Source organism: Colius striatus, chromosome 5 (genome assembly GCF_028858725.1).
Source record: "Colius striatus isolate bColStr4 chromosome 5, bColStr4.1.hap1, whole genome shotgun sequence".
Lineage (NCBI taxonomy): Eukaryota > Metazoa > Chordata > Aves > Coliiformes > Coliidae > Colius > Colius striatus.
In genome coordinates, this window is record NC_084763.1 from 36,865,540 (window position 1) to 36,885,804 (window position 20,265).

The 20,265-nt window shown below is 38.0% G+C and overlaps 1 protein-coding gene across 1 annotated transcript; it reads right to left on the minus strand.

Annotated features, from left to right (window-relative positions):
• Positions 1-790: 790 nt before the first annotated feature.
• AQP1 (aquaporin 1 (Colton blood group)) lies at positions 791-19,711 on the minus strand. Its single transcript, XM_061997436.1, has 4 exons — positions 19,128-19,711; positions 3,980-4,144; positions 3,505-3,585; positions 791-2,603 (listed from the first exon to the last, which is right to left on the minus strand). Exons 1-4 carry the CDS (start codon positions 19,515-19,517, stop codon positions 2,424-2,426), a joined length of 816 nt encoding a protein of 271 aa, XP_061853420.1. The 5' UTR covers positions 19,518-19,711; the 3' UTR covers positions 791-2,423.
• Positions 19,712-20,265: the final 554 nt, after the last annotated feature.

Consider the following 20,265-nt stretch of genomic DNA (forward strand, 5'->3'; position numbering starts at 1 on the left):
GTTCAGAATCTAAATACTATCAAAGGACTTTAAATGTATAATTAAGCAATTCCTTCATTATGAATAAGGGAGAGGTTTAAACCTGGAATTCAACTGAAATATATTTTCACTTAATTTCCAAGATCTTTACTGTAAGTTGTTTAAATGGTATCACTCTGAATAAATACTCCAAGTCACTTCATTTACTTTGACCTGTTTTTTGTTTCTTCACTGGAGAAGTAGTAATTGTACATCTTTCTTCTACATTATTTATTGTTGTCGTGAACATAAGCAGAAGCTAGAGTAACTAACATTGCTATTACACACTAAATGGAAAGGCACTACTTCCTGTCTTCAAAGTTTTAATATTGAAAACAGGGCAAGCTACTGCTCTTTGCAGGGTGTAGACTGAGGAACAAACCATGAATCTCACATTTTCTCTGGGTGACTTCTGCAACTATTTTGGCTCATAGATTCTGCATGATAAAAAGGGTCAATGAATGCACCAGGATATCAGCAAATAAAGTTGAAAAAAGATTCTGGAAAGTGAGCATGAGGTTGTGGTGTCCTTATTCATTGCTAAATATAATTTAGGTAGAGCTTATGGCTAGATGAGGATATACTTAGCCTGTGATACAAAGGAAGAGACTTCTTTTCCCCAAAGGCTAGCATCAAATCAAAGGATCAGTCAAGAGAGGAAAAGGACAAATTGTATGTGTCTTACAGGTTGTCATCTGAAGAACAGTATAGAAAATGAATTTGCATTGTGCTATAAGGGAAATTAAAAGTCAAGAATCATGAACACTTCACGTGGTAGCACAACGGATTTTGTTTATTTTTAAACCACCCCAAAATTCGGTCATGATGTATGTACATAGACAATACACAGGATAGCACATCAAATGTAGATAAGAAAGATACTGATTCCTATGTCAGCCCTCCCTCAAATCCCATGTCCACATTGTCTCTCTAACAGGAGACATCCATCATATTACCTCTGGGGCGTTTGTCTGAACGGTAAAGTGTGCAGCTTTTTATGTAGGTTTCTCTGGGCCTCATGTTTTGTGCAAAACTAATAGTGTAGAACAGGTGTATCATCATGTATCTGCTTTAACTATATCCTATAGTTAGTAGGTAAGACAAGCTAATGAGTTTCTCATGAAATCTTAAGTAGCACACACACAAAAACAAAACCAGAAAACAGTCTTCCACATCATTTAGAGTATTAATTTTCTTTACATTTCCAGTGTCATTTATTTTGCTAAGCACTGCTGCAATTCTTTCCACTTAATGATTTTATTTTCTTACAAAACAGTATACTAGGCTTCCTGTATAAAACAGATATATAAACAAATATATATATATATATATATATATATATAAAACCAAAGCAACAAACCCCAAAATGGACTTACACACAGGTATGAATGTATTTATTCCTTATTACAAAATATGCTGTGTGTATATCTATTCATTGTCCCTGAATGCCATAGCATTGGCTGTTAGAATGGTGTCAGGAAAAAAAGGGTCCTCTTTTTTTTTTTTCTCTCCTGATTTGCTGTAAAGCATACCGTTAAATTATGTAAGATGAACAAAAGCAGAATAGTGACAGGAATAATCATGTCCTGTTTATTGACACCATGTTATTCTTGTTGCTACTGTTATTACTGCTCTCCAATTTGACTTCTAGTTATCATTTCCCAGGAATTACTATATCTATAAATTTTTTGTTATATATTCTCTTCTCACAATGACCTGGATGCAGATTTGGGGAAAATGAAACACTAGGGAATCTAAATGGATCCTGAGACTCTGGAGATTCTTGCCCTGCTTAACTTTTCTGTCCCTCTTCCTCAGAGATTATAAATCATTTAGAAAACTAAGGTTAACTCTACATAACAAGTAATTTTACTGGCCTTTCCTTCCAAAAGATGCTTCTGGGCAGTTATTTGAGATTTTTTAAGTTTTTCACATGCACTACTGGCATTAAATACCAGCTTTGCATATTTGTATAAATAATTTTTTTCCAGAATAAAAGGGCCTATTTATTGGTATATATGGTCTTTTGCCTTCAGGATCTGTTCTTTCAGGAGAGTGGTCATTTGAACTCCTTATTACTACTGATGTGCTGGGAGAATGACTCCCACTAAACCCACCAGAAAATGTGATGGTGGTGAGGGGTGAGTTAAACTTCAGCTCAGTTTATGTAGCTTATACAAAAAATGACTAATGACTTCTTGGGCTGAAGACTCTGTAGTTGAAAAAACTCAGGTATAAAAATTCTATTAAGATTGGGGATAAAAAATGGAAAACCATATTGAATTAAAAACCCCAGAGTACTGCTGACTGGTTTACAAAGACTGATAAAACACTGATAAAATCTTCAGAAATCAATGTACTGTTGATTGCTTGGTTGGTTGGGGGTTTTTATATCTTATCCTTCTTTATTTTGGCTTCATTTCAACCCGGGAGTTCATATCATCGCCTTCCAGATCATACTCTTCTACTTGGCCACTGGTCCACACCTTTACACGGTCAGTCAGGTCACTGCTTCTGGGAGCCAGGATGAAGTCGTAGATCAGGGCAGCACTGGCTCCTCCAATGACTGGGCCAACCCAGAAGATCTGAAACACAGTTTCAAAACCCAGTTAATATATGAGGTGTTACCTATATGAGTTACCTATATCTTATTCCTTTACAAAGGAAAATATTTTTTTTCTGTGAAATTCTGAAAATACAATCTACTAACTTAGTTGCATTACTTTAGTAGTGTTTAAGTGTGAGATAATGGCAACATTTCCCCATTTACTATCGTGTTTTACTCTTTAGATTAAAATGGCGTCCATATCCACAATTTCAGAACTCGTTTTACCACTAAATTTCCATGAATGTCTACGCAACTGGTTGCCAAAATCATGAGTAGGAGAGTTGGAACATGTTACATTTTAAATACTCAAGAACACACACTAATTTAGGGCTTATGTATTGAGTTTCAGTGAAATATGAAATTTTTAATGAACTTCCTCATATTAACCACATTTAACCAGAGAGACTAACATAAATTTTCTAGTGTTTCCAGACCACTTATCCAAAAAGCATAAAAACAGATGCTTCAATTTAAGAAGATGAATATTTTATTAGCTTCAAAATATTGGATGATCCATTTCAGTTTATGAACCTGCATAAGAACCTTCCTAAATTGTTTTATCAGATTAAGCAGTGGAATTTTATAAATTCAATTCAGGATTCTATATAATGAGGATTTAATGTTTAAAATATTTGAAATCAATAAACATAAAGGGAAATAACCAAAGAAAGTCTGCTGTATTTCTTTAAACATACACTATCAGCTTGAAGACTCTGTGACCTCCTGAGACTGGTTAGGAACAAAAGGAGATTTTGCTTTGTTAAATGAAACAGAAATAGCAATTCACTGACTCAGTACTAATGTTATGTTTGTTTCTGAATTTGTAGATTATTTATGTGCAGAGCTCCTGATAAGCTATAAAAAAATATTCAACTTACCCAGTGGTTTTCAAAGTTGTTGGCAATCAGTGCTGAACCAAAAGATCTGGCTGGGTTAATTCCACAACCGGTGTAATCAATCTAGGAGGTGGAAAGAGAAACAATGGTGAGGCATTGATGCACATATGACACCTTCATTGCACAGCAGGGCAAGTGACAGCCTGCAGCATGGTTCAGATGCTCACAACAGCTTTGATCATCCCACCCTGCCTTCTTAGAAAAAACGGGAAAGACTGTTTGATATGTGCCCATCCCATCCTACCATGGAAACAGATCTTAGTGCAGTGATTCCCCACAGATATGCAACCTCATCAGTAACTGCCACAACCTCATGGGCCAAGAAAGAAAGGCCATACGCGGTGCAGAAACAAGGTTCACATCTGAAGTGAAAGAAAGAAGAAGCTGTCATCTTGTCTTCACCAGCCCATCCTGTGGTGGAACATTGCAGATATCAACTGTGAGAGATAAAACTTACAGCAAGAAGATGTCCCAAAGCAACAGAGAGACCAATGGCCAAAGGTGCTGATCCCGAGACATCATTTCTTCTCCGGTCTGTGGTGGCAAGGACACACAACACCAGCTGGAAGGTAGCAATAATTTCGATACCTAGTCCTTGGCCTGCATTGATTCCCTCTGAAAGCTGCATGGAAACAAGTAAGAAAATGTCGTTTGATATTCCTACCTGACTTCATTCAGAGTGACAAAGGTTTGCAGTAATACTTTCTCAATAGGAAAATTGTGAAAAAATTGTGAACAGAAATTAGTTTTGAAACACTCGTTGTTGTACTAAAGTTTATTTACAACTGACTTTTGCTGCTGATCCAACATAGTTCCATGGTTGCTACATCCAGATAAAGTGAATGCTCAACCACTAGACACAATGAGAATGTAAGTGATCTACGAGTGAGAAACAAATGACCCAAAGATTCACCTTCAGGAGAGTTTGTGAACTGTGAGAAGTTTATTCATTGCTTCTGGGAATGAGAATCCTGTGGTCATTTGTGGTCATCCTGTTGCCTTCAGCAACAGTTGCTAAGCAAACAGGAAGGAAAAGGAAGGGAAAAATAATAAGAAAATGTGTAGCTCTGGGTAGCTTGAGAGTACCTGTCTCTTCTATTGTCACTTAATCTTTCCTTCTCCCACCACTACTAAATTCTTGTAAAAGAAGATGAACTCTTTAAAACAATGACTTCACGTGGAGAACATCCTGAAAAATGCTGGCCCCATAGGCAGATTTCCACATTAAAACACCTATACTGTGATTCAATTGACTGAAAATATGCCTCTAATGCCACTTGAAATACCTTGAGATATTTAGGACATTCATGTGGGACTGGTAGAAGTAACAGAAGTCTTACAGAGGATCAAAGGTATCTTAAATGTTTCCAGATGTCAATGTTTAGGCAATGTATCTGTAGCTCGGATGAGATCCACTCAGCTGACGAAATGTAGGCAACCATTTGAGAGTCAAATTAATAGCTTTTTATTCACTAGATCTCATTTGACTACAGCAAGAGTTTAGATACTTAACTCACATGTAGACTAATTTTAGATGTCTTAGGCTCAAATTGAATCTTACTAAACTTCTTAGGGAGTCATAAAAAACACTCCACAATTCAGGAATCCTATGGAGTTGATGGGGGAAGCATTTCAATTTCTCACTGAAGTAAAGCAGATTCTCTAGAAAAACTGACTCCAGTAGACATAGATACTCCAACTATGTTATTAATCATGAAACCAGTAGAGTTCCTTATTAGTATAAATGCTGTAGAACATATTGTATCCACAGTAATTCACAAAAATGAGGGAATGAAATGCTATCATATTTCAGGAGTGCTCTTAGAAACTTGTGTGTAACAAGAAATCATGGAGCTAAGCCATTTGATTTTATCACCAGTTTTGAATTCTGCTTCTGATTGTTTATTCAGTGGTGTCTTGGTAAAGACAAGACAAGCCTATAGCCAAGCTGTTAAGCAGACATAAATACATTGCACAGATAGGATGAAACTTGTGCTTGGACACAGGTCAGAGAAACTGAGAATGTGAGTGACTCAGAATAACAAACAAACTCTGCAAAACATACTTAAGAATAGTGCTACCAGGAGGTTATCCCACCTGTCATAGTCTCTGCATTAAAAATTGCCAGGCCATGAATGGCAAAAATATAATTAAATGTTATTGAGACTTGTCCAGAACAATGAAACTATGGAAAATACTTTAAATCTGGTTTTGTGGTTTTACACTCTAATTTCCCCAAAACTAATATCTGAATAACCTTAAAACTTCAAGATGTTTAGCTAAACTTTTTTACTTTCCACCTTTGCTGTTTACTTTTCTTGCTTCTTCTCTGTAATAAAGCAGAAAAATATAAAATTCCTAAGCATTGGAAAAAAAAGAATCTAAACCTTCTGCCAGCATGAATCTGATTGGTTACATTAAAAATAGTGAAAACATATCCATTTTTAAAACTTTCAATCTGAAGCATTAATAATATATTTTTATATCTTGTTCTTTAATACATATGACTGATATCCTTTGAGTTAGAATCAGTTTACTCATGGATAGAAAGGAATTCTGGTTGAAATGGTGGGCATTTTGATTCCTTCAACATCCATACAGTAGAAACTGAAATCAGTTAATGAAACTTTCAGTATTAATAGGACTTACATGTAAGAAATGCAAGTCCGACATAAATATATCAGATGAGCTGACAGTAAAAATGACACGATCCAGAAATTGATGCTGCCTCATACATCAGTAAATGAATATTCTATTACTTTTAACCTTCCTAAAAATATTCTTTTTTTTTTTTTTTTCCTGAGGAAACAGTGATATTTGAGAACCTCTACAAATGCTTGAAATGGATCCCATTGATATCAATAGTATCATTTTAAGAATTTGGAAAATCCTGTTTACATTTGTAAGGTCAAATAGTGAAAAGGCAAGTGTATTGGCAAATAAGTGGGTGATACTGAGATGCACAAAAGTAGATAAGAAACTAAACTTTCTTCTATCATAATAGAAGAAAAGTAGATCTGAGTAAACACTGACCTACCATTAATCTTTCCCTTAGTTTGAAGGGCTTCTAGAAAAGAAAAAAGACAATAAGAGCAACATTATGCTTTTAAAACCTCTGATAATCCTTATCTTTGAGAGATCATACTCTTCCTTTCCCTGCAGGAAAACACAGTCTACAGCTGACGTGACTTGAGGTCATCATCCCTGGTAATCAACACTTATTGATGGGCTGTGTGGAATCAAAGAAAACCTGGAAATATCATAGGAAACCTTTTGCTTTCCTCTAGCGTGTAATTTTATACAGCTTGCCAGGGACGTAAGATTCCACTGTGAGAACAAGGACACTGGGCCATGTTCCAAAATGAGGCAAACTGAGGCAAACCCTAAACGTTCTGCTGCACTGCAGTCTGTGGATTTGCAGATAGAAGTGTATTATATACATTCATTATTTGCCTAAATTGTCAGAGCTATAGTATTACTACAGCAGCAGCCTGTTGATCCATGGTGCATCAACACATGGAACAGCATAAGTCTTCATCACTCTAACCATATTCCAGTTAAAGAAACACATGGGCAGGAGGAAGGTGTATTACCCAATTACATATGTATGTGTGTGTGTGTATTTATATAATCCCTGGTCATGTGGATTTTCAAATGTTACTCAGTTAAAAGTACAATATTAAACATTTTTCACATTTTTAGTCTGCTGGTTAAAGCCTTGACAGAACCTGACATGCATAACCAACATGAGCTGGTTACCCTTTTATTGTATTTTCCATGCCTTATTAATTTTTTTTTTAAGGAAAGATTGAATTTGTGTAGATACCTGACTCCAGAAGCTTCAGGCTTGTCTAAAGGTTAATCTGAATCCAGTAGGAAGTAGTACTATACATTACAGATACCTGACCAATTGAGGCTGTCAATAAAGTAAAAGTAAAAGTCAATCACTACTCTTAATATCCAGCATTCTGCAACTGAGACTATCCAGAGTATAAGGTGGCCATATTTCTGGTTCTTAGATAGGTAGAATAATGCCTTGAAACATAAGACATAGTCATCTCTACTGTAGTTTTGGGGTAAAGGGATCCTTGCCCAGTGATCTTTCCCTACCCTGCAATGACTTCTTTACCAGCAGTCACCAGTATGTGGTCAGCACATACAATCTGAATCTGCAGTTGCCCTTGATGTATCTGCTGGAAGACCTCTGACTTATTCTCATCTCAATCAAATAACTCTCATATCCTCTACATTTCAGATGATGCTCATTAAGGCAACTGAAAAAATGTCAGATGGCAAGAAACAGCACAATAGCTCTCTGAGCTTTTTCATAGTTGACACTTGGGTAGCTTGAAGAGTGGATTTGGTGCTTTATGGAATCAAATATACTCTAAGGGCTTAAAATGAAACACACAAGCCTGCATTTATGTCCAACAGCTTCCCACACCATGGAAGTCAATCCAGGCATCTTTTTTTGTTGAGATGAATTGCTGCACAAAACTTAATTTCTAAGTTGCTATTTTAACAAAAGAAGCACCAGAAACACACCCAAGAAATATTTTACATCATTGGCAAGATCTGATAGTCATATGCAGACATGTATCTGATCATCTGACTCAATCTTGACTACCTTAGCTTGCAGAGTAATTCTCCCTTGACTGTAGTAGCAGCCAGATGACAAGCAGAAGCCTACATGACGACACCTTTAAGTGAGGTGTATCCTGAGCTGAATTCCACTATCAATACTTTTTCCTGAGATCCCTATGATTCTGACTAAGTTCCTGGAAGAAAAATTCACTGATGTTTGGTAAATTCATAGAAATCACATCTCATACAGAAAGCTCCTGAGCTGCAACTGGTTGGAACATAAGGAAGTACTTGGGGAATTACAGAATCTCAAGGGCTGGAAGGGACCTTGAAAGATCATCTAGTTGAACCCCCCTGCCACCTACAGTAGGTCACACAGGAACTCATCCAGGTGGATTTTGAATGCCCCCAGAGAAGGAGACTCCACAACTCATCTGGGCAGTCTGTTCAGTGCTCTGTCACTCTAACAGTGAAGAAATTCTTCCTTGTATTTCTTTGGAACCTCTTATGTTCCAGCTTATACCCACTGCCCCTTGTCCTATCACTGGACATCACTGAGAAGAACTTGGCTCCATCCTCCTGACACCCATCCTTTACATAATACTGAAGCCCTCTGCTCTGCATTACTGGACATGAGATGAGGTATAATACCAATTCACCAATTATTTATCTAGTAATGTTACTGCTGCTCCAGAGCAATGAGGTTTGAATTCAATGTTTTTGAGCAAGAGGTTGGACTAGAGATCTCCCGAGGTCCTTTCCAAGTTGAAGTATCATATAAGAGACTTTGGTTCTTTGAAAAGGTTCTTCCTGTGGGACAGGGTTCGACAGAATTGTCACAGTGCTACTCTAGCTTGTCTTAGTTAATCTCTAGAGATAGATAATGACATATGCAGTTAGTGGATACACGGTCAGTGGATCAATCACTGTGAAGGCTCTACATAGAGAAAATACATATTGGTGAGGAGTGAGACATGGAATACAATTAAATGAGGACCATTGAACCCAAGGCAAAATTAATAGAAAATCATTATCTAGTCATGACTGTGAGAGTAACTAGATGAGACAAACACCTGCTTTTTGTTCTTGAAGAAATGAGTAGCAGTTGAATTTCTTCCATTTCTCCAACACATCAGACAGAAGACGGGAACTACAGAAGTTTATTTTTCAGAAGTGTACTTTATCATGTTTAGCTGACTCACTTCCACAGCTTCAAGCAATAATGTTTTCTTTCTTTTTGGATTTTTTTCTTTTTTGTTTGGTTGGTTGGTTGTTGTTTTGGGTTTTTTTTTTAGAGCAGGATATTTATTAGTTGTCTGCCTTCAGAAGAGAAGCGGAGACAGGAAATTAAACTGGCCCAAGGTAAACCCAACTCGGTGCTTCTCTAGTGCCTTCATATTTTTCTCATTATGAGTAAAAATATGTCAAATTCAAACTCGTTTCCCATTGTATGGATGAGACAGTTTGTTGTGCAAGATGGTTTCACCATGTGGTGCTATACTCCATCTCATCCAAAAAAATCTTAGCCGTGAGTTGTGTCTCCTAGGTCCATCTTACCTTCCTATAATGGAGTTTAGTTTCTCATTGCTCTAGAAAAAAAAATTAGGCCTCTAGAAATGCATGTCTATTTTTCACCAGTGAAATGTCAGCTTTCTGCATTCTTATGTAACACTTCACTGCAAGCCCTGATGGCTGATGTTTTTTAGAGAGAAAAGTTAAGTCATAGCAATTCAGTGCAACATACAGTATCACTGATGGCTAGGACTTCTCCTCTTTGCATATCTCAGAGAACCCCTAGTTAAGGCCACTATTACAGAACTCCAGAAATCAGGTCTGGCACAGAATATGAAGCATGTTGTGGATTGACTGTAAATGTAATGCCTTTCATTAAAGTGTTTTAAATATTCATGTTGGGAGAAAAACTGTTCTGCTGTCCACAAAATCTAGCATTTTAAGGAGCTGCACTGCAATGAATAATATCTTTATATCAGAGAGAACTCTTTCTTTGTGTGTTGAATTCAAACAAACAGCTAAGAACTTATGTTAAGTCTCCTCTTTTCAGCATTCCAAATTATTAGCTTATCTCTATCATGGCAGACTTTTTCTTAAAGAAAGACTTTAAGCATTTTATTCAAGAAATTTTTTCCTGTCATATTGCATTTTCCTGGTGAAAGCTTAAGCTTTCCTTTTTTTAATTTCCCTTATTTTCTTAATAAGGAAAACTCTTCACATTAGTTTAAATGGTTCATTCTCTTTTTTTTATCTCCACATTGTAAATATTAATTATGCTGCTTTATACCAACTAAGTGTTAGGCAAGTGTTTAGCTGAACAAAGTGGTTAATACATTGTTCTTCAAATGTAATCTCAGACACTAATCTCCCTACTTCCCTCAAAACCATCTTCCATGATCTGGCCTGTCATCCTGTCATTTTGTCTGTCTTATCATTCTTTCAGCTTTAGCTCTGTCATGAAAATAATTTGATAACTTTTATCTTGTTAATATACTTTTCTTCCACCAGAAATACGCCTGAGATCTCAATAGCTATAAACCTTCCTTTAACTCACAGTCAAAATATATTCAGAGACTCTATGCCCAGTTATTTAACTGCAGTTACTCTCTTTTTTCCATGCTATTTAACAGCATCACCCTTAATGGGTGTTTCTGTGCCCATTATTTAAGGTTAAGGATTCAGAGAATACAAAAATCTCATTTCTTTACTAAGCAGAGACAAGCAAAGATCTAAAGAGTTTAACTTAAAATTATACAACAGGAGCACTGAGAAGAAGCTGTTTATGAAGCAAAGTATTAGCTTTGGATCATATCCTAGATCAACAATAGAAGCATTCAGCAGAACCTAGGGACAAAACATATTGTCCTTTGCTAGATTATCCTTCCTATAAATACAGCCTTAAGAGCTCTAAAGGGAACTCATTCAACTCCCAAAACAGAAATCATATTTTCCATTCTTTGGACAGCAGACACCCTCCAGGAATGAGACAAACCTTCCTCCTCCCACTCTATCTTCAGGCTAATGAGAAACCATTCAGGGCTTTGTGCTGCAGCAGCCTGGTATGCCAGAAAAACAAAGGTGACGGTTTCATTTATATTAAACCAGAGCAAATAAAGTTTACATGTAAAGCCAGTGACAGGCAGAAATGTCAATTCCTCTATAGAACTTGCATTTAGCACAACCACTCATTTACACTTTTAAGTTTTGATGTGCCTGTGGGAAAGTTGCTTTGGGAAAACTTTTTTTAAAAAAATATATTTTAAATCTTGCTGCTGAGAAATCAGTTCTATTCGGAGGATGAGGAATAGTGAGTTAGGGTTTTGAGTTTTTTTGTCTTTACCCAGCAAAACCCAAACAAATAGTTCATTTTCCATAACACTTGTCAGCCCAGGGTCTTTCAATGAGGAATTTTGGACATATCTGAATTTTGAGCCAAATAGAATCTTCCTTTTCTGTGTTGTTTCTGGATTAACTCACTGGATTTACAGAAACCTCACAGTACGATTGTTGGCAATTGCACCAGAGTGATATTCATTTTATACTTCTAGATAAACACACCAGCAAACCTGTGAAGTTTTCAATCTTTCCAAGTCCGTATAGTCTTGTGCACAGCACTGAAGCTTTGGCATTTCCATGGAGTTAAAAAGTAGCTCTGAATATGGGTAATGGATTTCAGGAGTTAGGGGAACAATTCCAGCTTCTTCATTTCTCCACCTTGTTCCTCAAGCAATAACTCATATGAAAGGAAGGAAAAGGGGCCAAACCTGATTTTATTCATTCTGCAGTCCAAGTACAGTCATCATTAGCTTTAGGAGAAGTTTGTATATGTAAGGATGTGCCATAGTTCTGCTTTGAAAGCATTCATTGGCTTCACTTGGCCCAGAATCAGTGTCAAGAGCCTGGAAAAGTTTGATTATCAGCAGTTCTTTTCAGTGAAGCAGCTCTACCAGGAAAGTACATGAAGATTTCTTTGCTCCTTTTCGGTCCACAAATGCCAGAAGAGAAACCTCTTGCAGAGATTTCAGGACATATTTTTGCCTTTCTGTTGTCTTATAGTTTCCTCCAGGATGCCTGTCAGGTTGTCTGTATTTGATTTAACAGGTTGAAGTTGTGCCTTGGTCTCATCTCATTGACCTCAGTGGAGTTGCAGCAGTTAAAGACCAGAACTATCTGTGTTTCTACACCAGAAAGCTAAGTCGTTTTCTATCAGGTTGCACATTAATAAATACACAGGATCACATATTGCTTCCAGTCAGGCCAGGAAAACTCCAGGAGATACTCACTTGCTCCATGTAATTGGTATTAATCTTATTCTGGAGGCACTGAGGAGCACAGCTACAGACTATGATGTCTCATTGTGCAACATACCATGTTAGCCTACAATGAAATGAGTGCCTCTGCTTCTGCATATTTGTAATAAAAACCCAACAGTTTAAGACAGGAAATCACAGAAACTGAGGAATGCAGACACACAACATACAAATGATTTGCTATCTGGAATGGAGATTTTTCTAAAAACAAAGGTTTCGTTGACATCTTCAATTATGATACCAGGTAAGTGTTTCTCATTGAATTATCTTAATTAAACTAGAGACTGGACAAATCAGCAAAAATTTAGTACTGCTCTAAAGAAAACATGCCATTTCCCCTTGAGACAAACAGGAAATTTTTCAGGGGCTATTTTTTCTTCCTTTAATGTGGTTTAGCATCCTTTCTTTTAAAATGCTTCTCCTAAAGGTAGCCGTATGCAGCCCAGATAGTGACATTGTTTAGGTTCTCTAGTTAAAGAAATGCTATTCTCAACTCACCCAAAGGTTCACATGATCTGCTTGAAGTACCTGAGCCCCGCTACAGTGACTTACATGTTATTTTTACCACTGACTCCTACTAATAGATCTAAAAAAAAAAATCCAAACCCCAGTTAATTTAAATCAGAAAGTAAAATTTAGGTTTATCTCATCTGAAGAATCTTTCTGCCTATTGATCTATTCTACTCTAGTGTGTAAGTGTATGTGGAGGTGTGTATACACTTACATGTGGCATAATACATACAATGCTACAGAAAGGAAAACAATTTTAACTGCTTATTCACTGGTTGGGAAGGGTAGTGGCAAAAATTCATTTCCTTGTATTTCACACTTAATCCTACGTAGTTTCATAGCTGGTCAAAGTCAGAAAAAAATAAATCATTCTCCAAAATTATCAACATGACTTCATTTGGATTAGAGCACAAACCAATCTACCAAATTAATAATATTTTTAGGTCTGTCGCAATTCATTATTTTAAGACCCTTTGTGAAACCTTTTCATCAATTTCTATCATTTTTAAGTAAAAATAAATAAAGACAACCTTTAGTCTGAGGCTTGCAGAGTATTTTTCAGACAATACACCAATTATCCCTTGATCCTCTGGATGTAGACCCAGTTCAAGGTACAAATCACACCTGCAGGTGGATGATCACTAAGGGCCTTGCCTTCTGCCAGGAATGGCATGCTGCTGCATCTGCCAAAAGCTCAGGATATGACTATGTGATTATAGAAGCACTAAGCATATCTTCATAGAAATGAAAATAACTTCTGAAATCTGAGATAAGGATTAGAGCCAATCCCTGTTATCCCCAGATGCTCTGGAGTATGGTTGATAACCATCAAGTTTACATCTCAGCCCAGATGATTCTGTTGTCGCCATGTGAATACATCAGAACTGACCAAGATTATGGCCAGTTTCGAGCAGGTGCCTTTCCTGTGTCCCACCTCCCTGGCCTGGTGCAATTCAATACAATGCTGGCATGCCATAAAAGACTGCTGCTGCAAAATTCAAATTGAATAATGAGCTATTGTTGTGACACTCTTTGTTAAGAACTAAAAATCGCAGACTAATCTCATGTACAGGAACCATTTTACTCTCTCTGAATACATAAAAACTTCTGGTCCTTTGTAGAAGTTTGAGTGCTTAAGCACGCAAATGTCCCAAAGGAACAAGATTGGCCAGAGAAGCCTGCATTGAGTGGAACTATACTGAAACCTGAGAAAGCCTCAGTATATAATCTTCACTGGAAAACACATCCAAGGATATTTAACAAGCACTGGAGGTCAGGAACTCAGCTGCATGTCTCATCCTTCCAGCAGCACCTCTGGAACAGCAATTTTCCACACTGACTCAGAGGAAAAGCAGCATCACTTACTCAATTGTCCACTCGCACTGTCAAGCTCTCAGTTTATTTTGGAAGATCTTCCAACTCAACCCAACTTTTTTTAATTTGAAGCTTGAGGACTCATATGGTGCTGACACAGAGAGGGAGATCACAAGGTAAACACTGAGTCATCTGGACCAACCACACAAGTCCTGCTCCCCATGATCAGAGAGACACCATTGATGCACTGGTTGGGATCAATAGTGAGGAATCTGATTCCTGTCCATGGTCCACCTCTGAGGCAACTTTCTAAAGGATGGAAAAGATTAAGCAAGGAATATGAGCATCAGTTTTATTGTTTTTTTAAACACCACTAAAAGATGTGACAGGTCTCAACTTTATAAAAAAAACCTCTCAGTGCAGGGGCAATTTTATGCTTGCATTAGAGGCCTCTGTGCCTTGGAAATTCGTTGGGAAAAAGATCACCAACACTGGTGTTCTAGAGATAAGGTGATACACCTGAAGAAGCTAAGGATCCACAGATTGTGTTCTCTATCTTTTGTATGAGGAATCAAGGACATCAAAGGGTTCTTTTCTCCCTGTCTTTGAGAAATGTTTTGGAGTTGGACACTGTGTTTATCACAAAAAGATATTGCACCCATATATGCACCCACTGTTCTGCCACAGCTGATAAAATTTTGGGGACACTGCTGAGCAGTAGTGGCAGAGACACATCCAGTCCCACTGGAAATCCAAATGGTGTTCCAGCAACAAGTGACTTTCCACACTCCAAGAGTGGTGTCTCTGCGACTGTTCATTTGCCTTAAGAAAGCATTACAGACCCCTGAATCCACGGACCACAGATCTCTTCTGGCTTTTGCAGAAAGTTCTCCAGTTACACAAACAACATTTATCAGTTCACTGAGTGTTTTTTAAACCAAAGTCCCTCTATTTGTTATTCTTGGTTGTTTTCTTTCTCTTTGTCTACCCTGAGCAACACTACTTTTAGGTCTGTTTTCCTTGCCTACAATTTTTGATCCACTTATAAGCCGAAATTTTAAGGCACAGTTTTCAAATAGTTTCCAAATTGTAGCCCCAAGACTTAGGGGGCATGTTTCCTGGTGCTCTAATCAGTATGCCAAAACACAGAAACTATGAAATTGTAAAGCAGTGTCTGCATTTTTCACAAACACTGATTATTTTCTCTCTCTCTCACACACACACACACACAAGAAAAAGCTAAAGATATTTTCTAAGTATGTTTTTAAAAGCTTGATAAAAGTTCTCAAGATAATCATTACTGAACTGCAAATATTGCATTACTTTACAAGTACAGAAGTCTCCTCTCACTTGCATTTCCTGCTTAAGCATTTTGTTGCTTATTAACTACCCACGATTAATAGTTTCTTCCATTATCCAAACTACAGATCTGTCCTCGCCAGACCATAGCCAGCTATGCTGGCCAATGAGTGCATTTTGGATTAGACATTCTCTATTCTTACAGTTTTACCTTATGGAAATGTGTAAAATGTAGTTATCCAATTGCCAGCAGCAGCAACAACAACAAAAATGATTAAAAAAAAAAACCTAAAAAGCAAACAAAAAACAAACAAAAAACCCTCCACAAAACAAACAGAAAACAAAAAACCCATGAAACAGAAACAAAGCTTTTCCAATCTCTAAGTTTTTTCTTTGGCCACTACTAAAATGTACAGGAAGTTACGTATCTTAAAAAGATTAAGTAATCTAAATACCTCTCTAAACACTCTCCAGAATGTCTTATTCAGAACCAACCAAAGTAAAAATATTACCATCAACCTCAGTGAAGTTTGGATCGAGCTCTACATATGTAATTGTTTTACTCATGTATAAAACAGACTTTAATACTGAACATGTTAAAGGAGAATCCTGCTTTTTCATTTTCCTTTCCTTCTCTTCAGTCTTACACTTTCCATGGCTGGTTTGTGTTTCCCTTTTTTCCCTTTTAGCAATCAGAAAGGCAGAGATTCATTCAGGTTCATTCTGAATACTTAACAGAGGTTGCTAAGCCCTGGAACCTCGTCATGCCAAAGGAGAGCTGTCTGTCTTTGGAGCAAAGCTCACTTGACCTAAAGGCTATTCTCTGTGAATAGAGAAGCCCATGGAAGGGAGTTCCTCATTTGGCCCTTCAGTGCAGGACCTACAGCCAGGCAGGATAAATCTAAGTTCAGGTATGCAATCTCACCCAGTATCCACTGACTCCATTAAATTGCTTAAAAATGACTCTCCAAGAGCATGTCAGAGTCAGAGCAAAGGACACAGTCATGCACACCCAAGTCCTCTTCCCAATCTTGTCAAACAATCAGAACTCCAATTCTTTCTTCTCCTCAGTAGTGAATGTACAGCTCCACATGAAGTGCAAGAAGACAAAGCAGCTGAAAGGGATGCCAGCTCTGTTTCTCCCCTCATCCTCAGTTAAAGAGCGTGACATAAAAGCAAATCTGTTGGGTTTCTCATTATTGTCTATTTGTGCTGGATTGTGGTTTCAGGATACACCCTGTTCCTGATCTGCCTGTGATCTGCTCTGCACAAGGACAGTCATTCTGCTGTTCCCCCTGTGTTGGGTCCAGACTCATCTCACCCTTCAACTGCAAATTCTCCTCCACAGACAGTCCAAGCTAGTCAGTGGGAAATTAATGGATTTGCTTTCCTTTCTAGTTTGTTGTTTTGGTTTTTTTTTTTGCAAGGGAGAATAACATATGCTGCCTTCTCCATCCCCAGGGAGGTTTCTCCACTGGTCTACTAGCCAGAACATTTCTAACTGCATGTGAAAAATAAGACAAAAAAGACAAAATTCTGAGTATTTATGAATGACAAGTGCTGAAACTGAGGCTTTTAGGAACTATTTTATCCATTAATTCCCACACGAAGACTGCTGCCAGATTTGTAAAACTGGTATAACAGAGACTTACGCTGTCTAGTTTTGCCTACAGTGTACTTTATAGCCTTGAAAACAATATATTTGACTGTGTTCCAGAGGTGTTCCTCAGGGTGAAACAAGACATTCATCCTAACATATAATTTTTTTAGGTTTCTGAAGCAGTGTCCTAAAAACTTTCTAAAGCTTACTAAAAACAATGATTGCATTGATCTTTCCTGATCTTTTAATTTCTCCCCGTAGGCCCTTCTCTTCCTAGATGTCCTTGTACAGAGCTCTGGATTACATCTTTGTAGCTTGAAGAGCTACTGACTGTGGAGCAAGCAGAGCTTGGGGTTATCATCTACACCCCCTTTACAAAATGACAGCTTCAAAGCTTTTGGACAGAGGAAGGGGCAAGCCTTTGGGATTTTGCAGCAAGCAAAAGGGGAAGACGAAGCATGAGTGCTACTGAAACCAGACCTCCCATGTTTAATGGCAGTTGGACCTCTCAAGGAAACCACTTGGGCGGACACCCTGTCCCATGCGGTTGAGTACTTCCCTCTGGCAGTGGTTTCAGAGGAAAAGATCACATATCACACACATAGCCAGAGCCTTCTGGAGTTAATGAAAATGAAATGAAATTAAATGAAATTAAATTCTCCTTTCCCAAAATGTTTTGCTTTAACCCATCAAAATTTCCAAAATCATTGCATGACTGAATACCTGCAGGCACCAGGCTCGAGAGAGTTAAGCAGCCAATCTGCAGAGTAAAATGAGGGTGGATGACACCAGGCTGCTCAGGAATAATCTTCCTAATGTCAGATTTTATTATGCTTTCAAAAATGGTGTCATATTCTGAAAAAAACCCCAAACCTATAATTCCACAGCATGAAAAAATATATTACTATATTTTTTTATTTGATTTCTCTTTTCATCCTTTCTTGCCCTTTTTGCTTAAATGATTTCTGAAGAGATATTGTATTTGCAGTTTTATGGCTCTAATATCCTTGTGGCTTAAATGGTCGCAAAATTTCAAATTAGCTTAAGTTTCAAACTGCAGTCAGGAATATTCTGCAAGAAAGGGGACATATCAAAAATGTAACATACTTGTTCTTAACAAAATTAGGTGAAATAAGTCACCAGAAGGCATTTTCCATTTATAATACTCTGTACTGCACTGGGTGTAGCACTACCTCTGTCAGTGGGATGATTTCAAGTTTAAAAGTATATCTAACCTTTCTTTTTTTCCTCCTGTTATGGTGCACTGACAACAGTAAAATGACAACATTTTGAGCAGGAGGAGATGTGGCCAGGCAGTTTTCAGTTAGTATAATGTGAGCACCTGACTGGGAGAGGGCTAAAACCTGCACCCTTCACATCTTTTTCCAGTACATACTTGAGAATTATGGGGTTTTCCCATTTTTGCACAGCAAAAGGAAAAACACACAGAAAGTGCAGCTGCGGTTCTACGTCAGGCAGGACTGAGACTAACACAACAGGTAATGTTCACAGCTTTGGTGATAGGTTTTCTCTTGCTAGACACATCTCTCAGTATTCCCATAGATTTTCATAGGACACCACGCCGTTATACAAATCATTAATTAAGAATAGTTTCATAGAAGCAAAACCAACATTTGTATATGCACATTAATCAGTGCATTACTTGACACCTTCAGAACTGTGAAAGAGACTCAGTCATGCAACTGACAAAGGTTTCAATGCTAAATTGGTGTCAAAAGGCACCTTTCAGCAACTTAGGCATCCAAAACTGAACATAAGCAAAACTGATTACAATCACAACGTCCTAAAGCACCAAAACAGGAGTGGGAAGGAAGGAACTATACTTAGGACATAGATTCATTCTGGCATCAGTCAGAGCTGGATCCCCTGCTACAATAACCAATTGTAGGCTACAGGTATTACATTTCCACAAAAAAAAAAAAAAAAAGAAGGATGAGTTAAAAGTTCTTACTTACCGCATTTAGCCCCAGGAGGTTGTTTGGGAGAGAGGAGGTGACTCCTGACAGAATAGCTGTGGCCACCACTGCTCCCAGGCACTGGGCAATGATGTACATGAGTGCCTTGAAGATGCTGATCTGGCAGCTGAGCAGGAGGCCCAGAGTGACAGCAGGGTTCAGGTGAGCACCGCTGATGTGGCCCACGCTCTGTGCCATAGTTGCAATGGATAGCCCAAAAGCCAGAGAAACCTTTACGTTATCCTGAGACCTTGTTGATGTTTTGTTGCCCACCACTGGGAAGCTAAAACCCAGAGCTGAGCCAATACTGATAAAAATAAAAAGGCTCATGGCAAGGAACTCAGCCACCACAGCCCTCCAGAACATTTTCTTTTTGAATTCACTAGCCATCTTTCCTTTCCCCCTTTCTCTCACCCTCTCCTCCTCACTTTCCCTTCTCTCCTTTCTTTTGCCTGATACTTTTCCTTTGTGGTCTGAGGAGAGATCTGGAAAAAAAATACAATCCTTGGATTATTTATAGGGCTTTGGGTGGTCTGTAGGAGGGAAGGGGTGTTGCACAAAAGGAGGAAAGAACATCTACATAGATGCTGACTGCTAGATTGATGTAAGACACTGTATGCCTGCCAAAGTTTTTTCTTCCTTCTTTTTTTTTTTTCCTTCTCCCCTCCCTTAACAACAGTCAATCTCTGCTGCCGTTTTTAAGAGGCTTTTTTAAATTCTTGGAAAAGTCTATAGGAGTGCCTCCGGAATTTTACCCTCACTTTTTAAACTCCTGTATCACCATTCAGCACACGAGTTGGAAAGAAGGCTTTTATGGGTTTTCTGTCTTGAGGTGGACTGAAACAAAAAGCAAAGTTATCTGAGCAGGCTGGTAAGTTATTCACGCTCAGCTCCACCGGAGGCAGATAATATGTGAAAAGAGTAAACAAAATTGACAACTAAATCCACACTCTGGACATGTAAGTACCTCAGTTTCTTTAGAAAACAGGTAGAATGTCTCTTCTGCTGGCACTGTGGAGGCTTGGATTTGCTTTCGATGAACAGCTTGATGGCTGTACTGACAAGCACATGTATTGGCAAAGACTCACACAGGCTGATGTTAACTGATGAATACTAGGGATCGGTTTTAATCTCTGTG